This window comes from Aricia agestis, chromosome 10, assembly GCF_905147365.1.
Source record: "Aricia agestis chromosome 10, ilAriAges1.1, whole genome shotgun sequence".
NCBI lineage: Eukaryota > Metazoa > Arthropoda > Insecta > Lepidoptera > Lycaenidae > Aricia > Aricia agestis.
In genome coordinates, this window is record NC_056415.1 from 8,392,984 (window position 1) to 8,406,556 (window position 13,573).

At 38.2% G+C, this 13,573-nt stretch overlaps 1 protein-coding gene across 8 annotated transcripts in view; it reads right to left on the reverse strand.

The window, feature by feature from the left end:
* Positions 1-702: 702 nt before the first annotated feature.
* The window catches only part of LOC121731312, a 160,148-nt gene continuing 147,277 nt past the window's right edge, over positions 703-13,573 (reverse strand). For 4 of the 8 annotated variants that reach the window (XM_042120700.1, XM_042120699.1, XM_042120697.1 and 1 more), the window contains 13 exons: positions 10,689-10,883; positions 10,413-10,521; positions 10,159-10,338; positions 9,582-9,719; positions 9,057-9,214; positions 8,307-8,405; positions 7,564-7,652; positions 7,042-7,207; positions 6,488-6,574; positions 6,227-6,338; positions 5,904-6,054; positions 5,609-5,712; positions 703-2,957 (listed from right to left, as the gene is read on the reverse strand). In XM_042120700.1, the coding sequence (XP_041976634.1) occupies positions 2,806-2,957; positions 5,609-5,712; positions 5,904-6,054; positions 6,227-6,338; positions 6,488-6,574; positions 7,042-7,207; positions 7,564-7,652; positions 8,307-8,405; positions 9,057-9,214; positions 9,582-9,719; positions 10,159-10,338; positions 10,413-10,521; positions 10,689-10,883 (1,740 nt within the window). In that variant the 3' untranslated portion in view covers positions 703-2,805. Of the gene's footprint in view, positions 5,713-5,903; positions 6,055-6,226; positions 6,339-6,487; positions 6,575-7,041; positions 7,208-7,563; positions 7,653-8,306; positions 8,406-9,056; positions 9,215-9,581; positions 9,720-10,158; positions 10,339-10,412; positions 10,522-10,688; positions 10,884-13,573 lie in introns of all 8 variants that reach the window. The other 4 variants (XM_042120695.1, XM_042120694.1, XM_042120692.1 and 1 more) reach the window with 2 other exon arrangements.

Consider the following 13,573-nt stretch of genomic DNA (forward strand, 5'->3'; position numbering starts at 1 on the left):
TCGTATTTTACTTCAATAAGTCTTTTCTAAATATTCATTCATTTTCCTACGATACTTTCGAATGTCATTGAAGTATGAAATACAATCGCAATTAATGACTTCATTCTTCTTTAACTAGTCACTTATATTTGTTTATTTATTTTATTAATTATATTTTCTTAGTATAACAATATCTATAAATCGATTGTATAAGTTCGTAATTATTAAATTCGAATATTTTAACATATGTATATTAATAAACAGGTTTTATTTTAAATCACAAAACAATCGTGAAACGGATACGTAAAATTTGAAATATAAATTCAATATACATATATGTGTGGTTACAATAAATAATTACAATATCTATGGATTACTGAGACATAGTATACTGTATACGATACGAACCCAACGTAAACTATAACGTCTTATACCACGCCGCACGCCTGCACACTGGACCGACGGCACTAAATACGTGATATGTTCCAAATTATATACATACATATCTAACGTTCGTGTAAAACTAAAACTACACATTCAATTGGATACAATTACATCACTCAAATTATCGTAATCGAATTCAATATAACATTATTACGCTACAACATTTATCAAGCCGCTCCTACTATGCGTGAAATCGACATCTAAATTAATAAATAAAATCTAGGACTAGAAATTGGTAGCGACATTGTTGTTGGTAAATAATTATCAATGTGCCTAACGTGTTCAAACGAATACAAAAGCTAACTCCCGTCCAGGTCGCAGGCGCCGGCGAAACGAAACCTTACAATAAACCTACACGATACGAACATCTAGTGTGGGGGTGGGAACCGAACGAACCGAAAACCGAATATGTTATATAATTCGCCTAACCTATGATAGAACTTTCGAATTTGATCGCGAAGAGAAATTATTATCAAAACTACCTATATTAGTTTTTATAAGGTGCGCTCGAGCTATAGGGTCGTCGGTGAGATGCGATCGAACGAAACAGATTACAGCTACCTACGGTCACATATATTTACTCAGTAATATTAAAAGTGACTATTTAAAAAGCACAGGTATGAAGGATTCCTAGTTTGGCACACGAGGAGACTTATTGTACCGTCGCTGGGTTAGGAATCGTGTCTCTACCGAGGATCCGCCTCGCTCGTTATCCTACTTTCGACTCGTCGCAACGAGTCGCTTTACAACGAAAGGGTTTCGGTGAAACTACGTACATTACGTTGGAGCTTCTTCGAATTGGATGTAAATAAAATCTATATTTATTAGTCTTCGTCGAGACCGATAAATGTATTTAAAGTATATAAACAGACACGTCAACTATCTATATTGTCACGAGTAACGCGCTCGGCCTGTGTGCCGACTTGTAAAATATTTTCGTTTCAACAAGATGTAAATGAAGATGTTAACGGAGTTACCTGTTTTTGCTATATTCTGTACCTGTTTATATGATGAGGATCATTATAATTGCATTCCTATAAGCAGGTTGCAGTCTTATATCGGGTTTGATTATATTATTATTAAAACTAGAATTATGACTATAATGTTAAACAGAAGGTGAGCTGCGACAAAACGCTTGACTTTGCTGACTGAACCGAAATCTTCGATAAGTTTTCTATTAAGGTAGAAAATATTAAAACACTATCTTTCTTCTCGCGGGCTTTTAAATTTGAGCTGTTCTTTCGTAACAATGAATTAACGATCGATCAATTCCAGTAAATTTTATGAACATATTATTTTCTTCCTTTTGTGAGCGAAATAATATATCGTACTAATGATGTAATATATAATATATTTTCTTTTAAATTTCTATATTCTCATCAACCCAACACAAAACAATAAATGGAACTAATCGAGTACTTGTGCAGAGTAACACACATTCTTATTTTCTACTTTTATGCACGTATTAACTGAGTCATTATAGTTATAATATTATATTTGTCAAATATCTATCTACTTTGTTACATATATCGTTTTAATAAAAACAAAACTTTGAAATTTGTAAAATGTGCCTAAGTCACGTCGTAGCATCTCGGTGAGCACGATAGAATCCTTAACATTACGTTTGATCTACGAGTAAACTATAACAGGAACGGAACAATACATACGGCGAGGAGGGCGAAGAGTGTGAGAGGTCGATCGGTGAGATTTGCAAACTTTTTCGTAGACTCGTCTACAAGGGAGAAAGTAAACATCAACACAATATATCAGGTATCGGCCCTCGAGCGAGTTTGATTATTTTAGCGAGCACCATCATAATCGATTTGGATTGGTTAATGAGTGCGAACTCGAAGTATTCAGCTCCACAAAGTGTATCAATTCAAAAATCCAATACAAATACACTCAAAACGTAGAGTCAGTTCATGATTTCACAGCTCCGCCGGAGGATCTTCGGCCACACGAATTCGACGGGCTCTGGTACCGCGGTATGTTTGCAAATCACCACGGAAGTGGAAGAGAGTTCGAGTAGGTTCATCCAGGAGGGATCGTATTTAGTTATCTTAAATACGACACGTGCTGCCCCCTTACTTATCTTTGATTAACATGAACTTCATTGCTTACGGCTATTATTTTGACGTTTGAACTTTTTAAGTCAATTAAAAAAGTATAAACGTCAAAATGTTGACATCAAAACTTTTTAAATCGCATTTTAAAAAAGTCAAACGTCAAAATTGCGACTACATGTAATGAAACTCATGTTCAACAAAGTTACGATATAAGGGTGCTGGGCTGGACGAGGAATCGTGGGGGGTCCTTCGGGCCTCAGTTTCGTGGTCGGCCGGGGCGGGCTAGGGGGTGGGGGTGAGGTGAGGGGGCGGCGGGCTAGTGGCGGTGGTCGGGCGCGAGCGACTTGCGGCTGGCGGAGAGGTGGGGCGCGCGCGGCGCGGGGCGCTGCGAGCGCGGCAGCGTGGTGGGCGCGGCGGGCGCGGCCGGCGCCGGGCTCACCGCGTCGCGCGGTTTCCACACGGGCGACCCTACAACACACCAAACACCGAACTCTTTTACACCATGTATACATATTATACGATAATTTTGGATTGTTGCATGCGTTTCGACGGATCGCCAGGGTACCGCGGCTTCTCTAAAAGAGTTGAATGTTTGACGAATGTTGTCGAAGTCGCCCCTGTGGCCGTTTCGATATTTGTCGATTAAAAGTTAGCACGGGTGCTTTCGACCGAACGGTAGCAGACATTTCTAGGACGAGGCGCCTTTAGAAATTATATAAGCTGAAAAAGTCCGGTCGAATGCCGCCTGAACTATGAAAATAGAATACAGCATAACGACGTATAAATGATAGTTGTAAAAGGCTTAAAAATAAAGTAACTTCGATAAAACATACTAAAAATCGACAAATATTATTGCCACCAAATTATTATGAAAAAAGTGTTTATTTGTAAACGAAATGCAAGTATAGTAGCATTTTCGGCCTTAAACGGCAATTGAAACTACGAATTTTAAAGTATTTAATTGCAATTGGTATTTTCAACGATGTTTCCAATTCAAGCATGTAAGCGCTTTGCGGACGAATTGAGTCGGTTTCAATTTAGCGTTTCCGAATCAACATCTTCATCGAACATTCAAATGAAAAGTTACACAAGTAGTAATATTACCTTAAAGCTAGGCTAGGGTGCACCGGTTGTTAAACATCATATTATTATAGTACGTCGAGGCTAGTACAACCGTATAGGATGGGTGCAACATTAAAGGTATTCAACGGACTCGGTGCTGTCTAAAGACTAAGTGGTATATTATTTCAATAATTGCTTCTTATCTTTAGTTTAAATAAGGTTAAGGAAGTATTCGACTACATTTAACGTCGTGGCTATCCTATTACATTAAGTTTAAGATAATTGAGTAGTTATTCATATTGTTGTAACATGCACATATAGATTATTATCGTATTACGTGTTATAATTTAGTATATGATATACACTTAGTTGCAATAAATGCTGCATAAAATGACTCGTGTAGAAACTGAGGCGAACGTGAAATACAAGTAAGAAAATATAGCACTAAAATATAAATAATTTACTTAAAAGGTAAATATAGTATCTTTTATCGAACGTCGTAAATAATATAAAATAAGAAGATTCATTTTAAACAATTGGCATTTTTGTTGGAAGACTTTCAGTAATGGAAAAATCCACCGTAATCAACAGTAACAAAATATAACTGTAAGAATATAAATGCATCGTTTATCTGCGAGTACAACTAAGACGAGGAGGATGTAAGTTACCGAGTAATTAAGTTTCACAATCAGTACAATTCCACAGCCATATAATGTTTAATTTAGCACTTGGAGACTAGAATTAGGTCATTTTGAACATCGATGGAGTATTGGGGAGGTACACGATTCTACTAAATTATGTCTACATATAACCATATCACTACGATAGACATCCACATTTATTATTTACTCTACGAGAGGTTTCCCAGATGAAGAGGTTACGTATACGCTCGTACGCAATTTGAGCCTTACTTGTAAACAAACGATATATTTTACAACTAAATAATATAATAATTGGTGTCTCGTTACGATATTCATTAAAAGAAATTAATTATCGTGTATATATTATACTTTCGAACCGAACTTAACACAAGGAACTTTCTATACTTAAGTCAGTATATCTTTCTCTAATCAATTCCTTCGAATAGTAAACTGGCACATCGTACGATGCTCCTTCAGTCGAGACTCACTTACGCCGATTCAGTCTAACCGCAGGTAATAATATAACTGAGATATGGTAGATCATATAAAAATAAATTACAAATTAAACGTGTATTTGATTGAAGTCGATCTTCTCGCACTGACGAGACGAAGGGCAATGTCCGCGGTCGCAGGGCGCGTCGTCGAGAGTCTCGACGCTGCTCCGATTGGACGACACCAAGATCGAGTGAGTCGGGACAGATTTTCGGCGACCTTTGGACGACTTGCCCTTCGCCTTATGCTAAGAGGTCTTGCTCTGCTTTTTCCCGGACAGGTAGCACTCGACGCAGGTGGCGTGCTCGATAGCCTTTGTGATCGATTCGGTCGACTTCGAGACGACGATCCCCATTTTGATAGCTTTATCCTCGGCCTTGGCCAGCTGCGAGTAGTGCGTGATCCTATCTAGGGAGTTGGTGCCGATTCGCGCAAGCTTCTCCCCGCCGGACTTGGAGGAGCGGCGGCTAGTGTTGGGGGACTTGCACGGGGAGCGGTCGAAGCTGGCCTGCGGCGTGCGCATGATGCCCTTCTTGGGCACCGGCTTGGGGGACCGGGCTCGGTCCAGGCTGCTCTCGCGGGACTTTATTATGCTGCCCCTCGGGGACCGCGACCCGTCGAAGCTCTGCTGCGGGGACCTAGACTTGTCGATGGACCCGCGGGGCGATCTGGACTGATCGAAGCTGCCCTTGGGCGACCTGTGCAGGGTCTTGCTCTGTTTCAGACTGGATTTGTTGGGTGACTTGCATATGATCACCTTGGTTACGCGGTCCCGGTCGGGCGAGATATGTTCCACGGGTCTGCCGGGCGACCTATCCCGGTGGATGTTGCTGCCGCTGCCGGATCGGATCACCTTGATCTTTTTCTCCGCGCTCGAGCTCCTCCTCTCTGGCGAGGACTTGAGCGACTGGGAACCCTGCTTACCTAGCTCCTTGACCATCGTCGGCTGGTACTGCGTCGGCTGGTGCGAGGACTGGATGAGGCGCGCCTGGCTGCCAGTGCTGCCGGCGCTGAGCGTCGACGTCGTGCTGCAAAAAGAACGGGCGTCACCAAGATTCGCGGGGGAAAACGTATCGCACACGGGGGGTCCTCGCACATATGTATGAGTAGAAACGATCGAGCCTGCGTCAATTTTGTGATCTGTATGAAAACTGTCGTGGAGCGTCCGAATGTGTGGGTGCAGAGTGTCATCTGATGCTAACCCATACATATGTTGTACCTTAGGGTGAGGTGGTTGGGAGTGCGGCCTAACCCTCGCTTGGGCGGCGGCTGCGGCGGCGGCTCGTCCTCGCCCTCCGACTTGGAGCCGGCCGACGACTTCTCCGTGTCCGTCGACGGCGGCGGCGGCGGCAGGGGACGCTTGCCCGCATCTGAAATTGAAATCACAAGTTAATTAGTTACTTAATTTTGCTTACTTAAATGTGTCTTTGTTGTGTCTTTAATAGATATGTTTCTGAATTTTTAAAGTCTTGTAATTTAAATACAGCTTTCAAAATGAAAAAAACATTGAGAATTAATATTTACTGACGATATTTTCGTTACCCGCATTATCGCCAAGTGTTTTGCTCCTGTGTCTGAATGTGGGTTCATCAGAAGAAACGTCTTGAGGTGGTTCATCTGCATCTTGAGAATTTTCTCGTGAAAGATCACCAACCTTAAAAATAACGGACACAACAGTTTAATGACGAAGCATATTTTCATAAATTACTTTACAATATGACTGTAACTTTATTCCACGATAAATTATATAGTATTATCATATTTTATGTCGAGTTCTTTTATATATTAGAAGAAAAACCTTACTTCAATATTTCCTGCGGATAGCCTTTGTCCCGAAGTTTTCGGTTTCTTTGTTTTGCCCAAAGTATGTGATCCTTGCATAACTTGCACCTGGGGAAAAGCATTCACGAGTATTTATAAGAATTTTATCAGCAGAATAAAATTATTGTTTGTGTTTTAAGTCTGGAAAAACAAAACACTTGCTATTTCAAGAACCACATTCCTCGCAACGCAGTTCTGATATAAACGCGGCCTTGTGCTTTTATATACATTAGTGCTGATCATCCTTTATGTAATATTCTTCTGTTTTAGCTTTCTGTACCTTGCCTTTGAGTGGTATTTCCAACCTTATTATTATGGTATTAGATTTTAGTGTTACGTCAGATGTCTTCGACCGAGTACCATCGAGGAAATTGATTCCTAGGCAGTTGACAGACAACGTTATTCGGTCGGATTATGTCAATTCAACGTTAATGTAATCTATCGGCTGGGTTTGATGTAACACGACCAAACTATGTAGGTCCCCCTTTAGCCTAGAAGTTGATTCTCTGAACTGTACATTACAGTGTCTCACTTACCTGGTGTTTAGGCCTGTCAAGTGTATGCGCGGAGTGGGGATGCGGGGGGTGCGGTGCGCGGGGCGGGGCGGGGGCGGGGCGCGAGCTCGGCAGCGACATGTTGCGGACAGACTCGCGGATGATCTGCCGGATCGTCTTGAGGAACGCGTTGCGGAAATCCGCCGTGCTAGAGTTAAAAGTTAATGGTTAAAATCTTTTTTTGTAGACAGATTATAATTTTTATCTATGGATGCTTTTCACCACGTCTATGTGTGCTCGTGGTACGTTCTGAAAGAACTTATATGACTTGTATAGTCACTAAGCTGCTAGTCGTTAAAGCGTGTATGTTTTTCTCGCTGTTGAATTAAATACACTTAATTTAAAAATACTACATCGAATAACACTTCGAATGTTGCCAAGTAAAATAACTTTAAATACTTTATTACTTGTTTTGTATATAAAGTTTAACAAGTTTAAAGTCCATTTGTTACCAAAACTCAAAAGAATAATCGGAAACCTAACTTTTAAAACGTAATCCTTTACCTGTTAGATAGCACGTAAACTTTCTCGGAGCGGCGCTGCAGCTGACTGCGTAGATGGATGAGCTCCCACAAGAAATGGCTGTCCATGTCCTGAAGATAGTATATATAGTTGATGAAGATAAGTCGGTTATTGAAAGTCATAATATATATTATGTTATGTTACCCGAGCCATTATAACAAATCTAAAGGCAACTTAACTATTTGAATAGGCACTATAATTTCGGTACTGTGTGGGTGGACTGGGTGGCACTTACAAAAAAAGTAGGTTATAAAAGTAATTGTATTTTTTTGGCTTCGCAGTAGTCGGACACAAAACAATTTTAACGAAAAAGACTTATCATGCAGTACTTAATCTTATATATAAAATTCTCGTGTCACAATGTTAGGCCGTGTACTCCTCCGAAACGGCTTTACTGATTTTGACCAAATTTTATATGCATATTCAGTGGGTCTGAGGATCGGCTACTGGGTACTTTTTATATTGATAAGTGCATTTGTTGAATAAATATTAGTAAATTATTACAACTCGAGACTGACGGCGACCATTGTTTGTGCGACGGGATAGCGATGGACGTTGCCATGGTGACATACTTATTTAGTCACTTCAATAAAATAATATGGGCGAAATACTTTATATGGCAAAGAAACGTTTGCTGGGACAGCTAGTACTTTTATAAAATAAGTTATACTTTTTAAAAACTTATTTAAAAATTTGTATTTAGCGTGTAAGGTCAAGTCTTTTACCTTTGCAGATGACGCTCTAACTTGAACCTCGGTCACGGGTATCAACACTTGGTAGCGAATGATTTCCACTTCATTAGAGTTATTCTTCGACGACACACCCTGAAATGATGGTTATAATGAGAAGGAGAAAATTAGATGTATCAAAAGTGTTGATTGACTGCCGCACACTCAGAGATTAATGATGATTAAGGCGGTCCCCGTACGGAGATGCCGTAATTTACTTTCCGTAAACTCATAATTTGAAAGCAATAATCTTCAGTAGGTATATCAACTTACCTTTCCCCGTTATTAATTTCCTATTTTTGTTTATTATTCTCATTATAATATCAGCTTCCAAAGTAATACCAATTTATTAAAATTCAAGCATACTTTCAGCATCTCTCTAATATTTACAAATTAGGTTTATTTGAATCACACGACAATAGATAGACAATTTCATTAACTACATATTATTCCCCGTTTGATTTTTTTTAGACCAATTTTGAACTAAGATAAGTAAAAAAATATGTTTTTTGTGCGATCTCGGCAACGCGTCAAATGTATAGTCAAGGTCGTTTGCTCGGGGGATGGCCTTAAACTTTAATTTAAAGAGTTTGACAGATAATGTATGGGGCTTAGGTTAATTTTAATCTAATTACAGTTAAGTAAATAATATTCATCTCTAAGTTGATAGACACTACGTATCATAAAATTAAAACTACAAAACCTTTCGAAACCATCGCACTAACAAATATTCATGCAAAAGCTCACCATTAACTTTTTCTTTTGTCTCAGTCTTTCTTTACACAGGAAGACAACGGCTGATTTGAAAACGAAACACATGGCGTGCAGCTCGAGTCCTTTCTTTATTTTCCCGAGGAAGTCTGATATATTCAGCCACTCCACACCTCCGTAATATAATAAATCACCTGCAATTTGTAAAAACGTTTTACTTTACCGTGTACATTTTTTAAAACCAGCACCGTATTAAGCGCACCTGTTTTTGTGACGTTTAAATTTTGTGCCTTTGGATATTTTTAATATAATATTCTTCGCAAGATGATGCAGTAAAGGTAACGTTCCGATCAACGCGGCAAGCGACCGCGACTGACAAAAATTCAAATAAAATGCCACCTTATGACATTGGTTTCATTTTGCTCAATGTCACTACAAAGCAGCGACGGTAGAAAATGAAAACTATGTTTAAATTGAATTTTTGTGGGTCGCGGCCGGTAGCTTGCGCCAAAGATTGGAAAGTCACCCTAAGCATATTTTTTTACGAAGGCTTGATTTTACCTGGACTTAAATCGATCGGCTGCTTGCAAGACTTCTGATGTTGTCTAAACAAGTGGTCAAATATAGCACCATATTCCTCGTGTATTCGTTGCATTTCATTAATGTGTTCCGCAACTTTCTCCATACCTTTTAAAGCTTCTGCAAGTTTTCAGACGAAAATATGTCAGTGTGTTCCACATGAAAATTATATGGTACGAATTATATTGCTAACAGAACGGGGCTTCAAAAACAAAGATTATCCATAACAGGAAAGAAGTCATTAATTATTGTAACTCAGAAATATAGATACACTTATCTATAATAATAATTATCTAAACAAGCAGCAAATAATTCCACATTGTTTCGGCGCAGGAAAACCTGTGATTATATTGAGTAATGTGTACCATAAAAATAAACTATCTCGCTCGGCTCTAATGTAATAAATTATTATAATAACGAGGTAAATAAATCACGTTACAACCGTAAAGGATAAAAGGAAATAAATACACGGCCTCGTTCTCATGTACCCCCGAGATCTCTCGAAATATATCTACGCAAACACTCGATCCACCATTAAAATTATTTAATTAAAACTTACCGACTAAGTGAAGATGCTCCTCCGAATTTACGTCAGTTAAGTTTCTTAATTGTTGAAGTAATAACGGATACTTGAGAATACGCTGGATTGGCTTAATTAAATACGACTCCAGCGTCGAAGAGTGTTGTTGCTTCGGATTACGCGCGGCCAAAAACTCCTGCAGCGCCTGGTTGCCCTCGTCTATACGGTGATAAAAGTTCGGTTAGTTTTCGGATAAAAAGTCGGAAAAACAGTCGAGCGGTCGGCCAACTTACTTGGATGTAAAACTTTCTGAGCTTTACTGTGGCTGGCGCAGAAGGAACTGTATAATTTGAAATGGTTCACGTAATAAAGGAAAGCGTTCCCGACTGCGAAGAGTACGTTCTGAAATATACGAAAAAGTTTTTAAACTATTTACCGAGCGAAAAGTACATCGTTTATTCAGCGAGATAAAATTTTAGGCATTCTTTGTTCTAGTTTGCGAAAATGTTCAGGCTATTTTTAGAGTAAATTTTTTTGTAGAAAAATCGGCGAAGTTGAGCCATACTCACTTTGAATTGATTAGAAAATTCTAGGTGATTGAAATTGGGTTCAGCCTCTAGCGCCTCCTCTAAGTTTTGCATGAACTGTCGTTGGAAAGTCACTATCTCCTGAATGTTGCCGAACAGAGCGTTGATCTCGGCGTTCGATAAAAAAGTTTCCCTCTTCAGCGGCTCCAAGTAGTTTTCCAGCAGATTATTTAGATTCTGAAATAAGCCATAAAATACGCTGAGATATAGCTCCGCTAACGGCCCGACGATTCCTATCAAATATTTTAATCAGGCTGGCAGTCGGACAGGCAGCGCAGGTGCTGTATTCATAAAGTTATAAATTCACGTCAAAGTTTCGGATGTACGGAGTTTTGGAGGAAGCTGTTCATTTATTTTGCTATAATTACCCCGAAGTGTATCCGCGACGCCGGCCCGGTAAAATTGGACCAATGGGTAATTTATATTATGATAGATGGGCAATTTGTAACAAAAAATATTTTCCGTGGCGTTCACCGTCGGCTGTAACATCTATTTTTCTCTCGGCTTTCAGAGCGTAATAATAAACATAAACATTCAAAAAGGCTCGAAGCGGCCTCGTTTTGGGAGCACATGGACGCTAACAATATTGATATTTCGGCGGAGATTGTTATAAAAATTTATGATAACGAACCTCGAGACATCGCAAAAATGATTAAAAAATTTTGCTTTCCCTTTTGAAACCTTTGTTATTACAATTATCTTGGCTACTTTCTACGAAATATTATATTATTAGGTATACAGGGAAAACGTGCTCTTATCAGTTTCTTTTATATTGTTAACTATTTTACATTATACCATCGAAGAAATTGGCATATTTGCAGATGGTGGACTTAGGCAGTTTGTTCGGTATCGGCTGGCCTTGATTTATCCCGGCCAAATTACGTAGGTCTACCATATTCTGCTTAGAATCAATTTATCAGATAGTACATTAATTAATATTGAAGTATAGTGTGACGATACTTTCTATCGCGCAAAGCTAATAAGGCATAATATTATTTTAAAAACATAAAACCAACTTCGAAATTGTACGTAACTGAGAATTAAAGTTACGTTATCTCAATAATTACTTTTTGAGATTTTGATAAAACTTGCAGTATTAGCTTAGTTTAACAATACCTGTCCTAGCACAACAAGAACATAATTACTCAAATCGGACTTGTAGTTCCGGAGATATGCGAACACAAACATAAAAACATACATACACTTGAAATTTGGCACATTTGTTCAGACACTGATCTAGACTAAAATTAATATACAAAAACAGGGCAGTTCTAAAATAGAAATATTACATACATAAGCGTCGAATTGATAACCTCCTTTTTTGAAGTCAGTTAATAATATACAAATAATCTCTCCAGTCAACTCCGTATCCTATAGAGGACTATGTGATTTTCACACATTTAGCGAGTTAATCCGCCGTGAAAGTGCAGCCGCTCGATTACTATCGCAGATTTCAATCTCCATCGTATAGAAAGGAATTCTGCCTACATATTTGCTTTTTCCTAAGGCGTTGATTGTACTTAATCCTGCAGAGGGAATCCCTTTAACGCAATCAAAGATAGGGTTCTATAAGTAATTAATCCAAATAATTGTTTACTTTTATATTGCGTGAATAAATTTTCATATTTAACGTCAATTAACCTCAGAAAAAATATATTAATTTTATAGAATTCGATATTCACTAATGCGGTTCTACACAGATAAATAAGAAATTCTGCAGGAACCGTACACTTTTCGTCAAAATTATTGCTTGTATTCTCGTAATCGTAGTCTACATCTGTCCTAAATTACATAAAAATCGTTCCAGAAGTCTGTGAGATTACAGCGTAAAAACCATACGATTAGTATTTTGTAAGTTATACTAAGATTACCATAGACATAATGGAACATAACAGCATAACATGTTTCCTCCACGTCAGTGATTTCGCTTTGTGTGCCAGCTCAGTGCAGCGATGCGACGTTTCGACGTAACGCGAGTGATGTATTAGTGAACTAGGTCCCCGAGTCATTACAGATATAAATGTTGTTTAGTTCGCTATTACTTTACATATTATCCATATTTTAATAAATCCAAAATGCGCTGTCTTTCTGTCTATCTATTACCTTTTCATGCTGAATAGAATTTGATGAAATCTGGTTCGAAGATATTCTAAGTGGGAGTCGGTGATAGGACGTATATAGTTTTTATCCAAATGTACGTAAACGCAATTTAATGTTAAAAATGTACGGTATCTGCGCGGTGTCTAATTTCGGTTCAGCAAACATAAAAGCTGCCGTTTCAGAATAAAATAACTATCACAGTATAAATAACATACAGTTTAGTAACTCTTTCACGTCACAAGAATAGTTAGTACCAATAGTAATAACTATACTTGTGACGTGAAAGACGTGTGCTACGAGAAACTACTCGTTTTCTACTTCGATTTATTTGAAATATTTGAAATTAAGCTAATGTATATGCCTAATTTCAGTCTGGTATGATCATGGTCCGTACTTTTATTTTTCTTGTCAAACTATAGTACAGTTACAACGAGAAAAAAATAGTAGAAAGAAAATAAAGTATATACCAAGAATACAAACATAAGTAATTAGTATTAGCTATGTGAAAAAATTTGTAACATAAAGGAAGATAAACTATGTACTTTTAAACTAGTTTAGATTATATCAATCGTTTCTCGAAATAAAATAAGTCTCACAAAATGTTACTTTTATAAAAATGTTAACACAAGCTGAAGGCGATTTTAATTAAATGTTTTAATTTTCTTTGATTATGTAATGCGCTGCACTAAAAAATGAATACGAACGCAGTTTTTAATTAGCTTCTATCGACGTTTCGTTACACGTTATATAATATAATGTTCTAGACA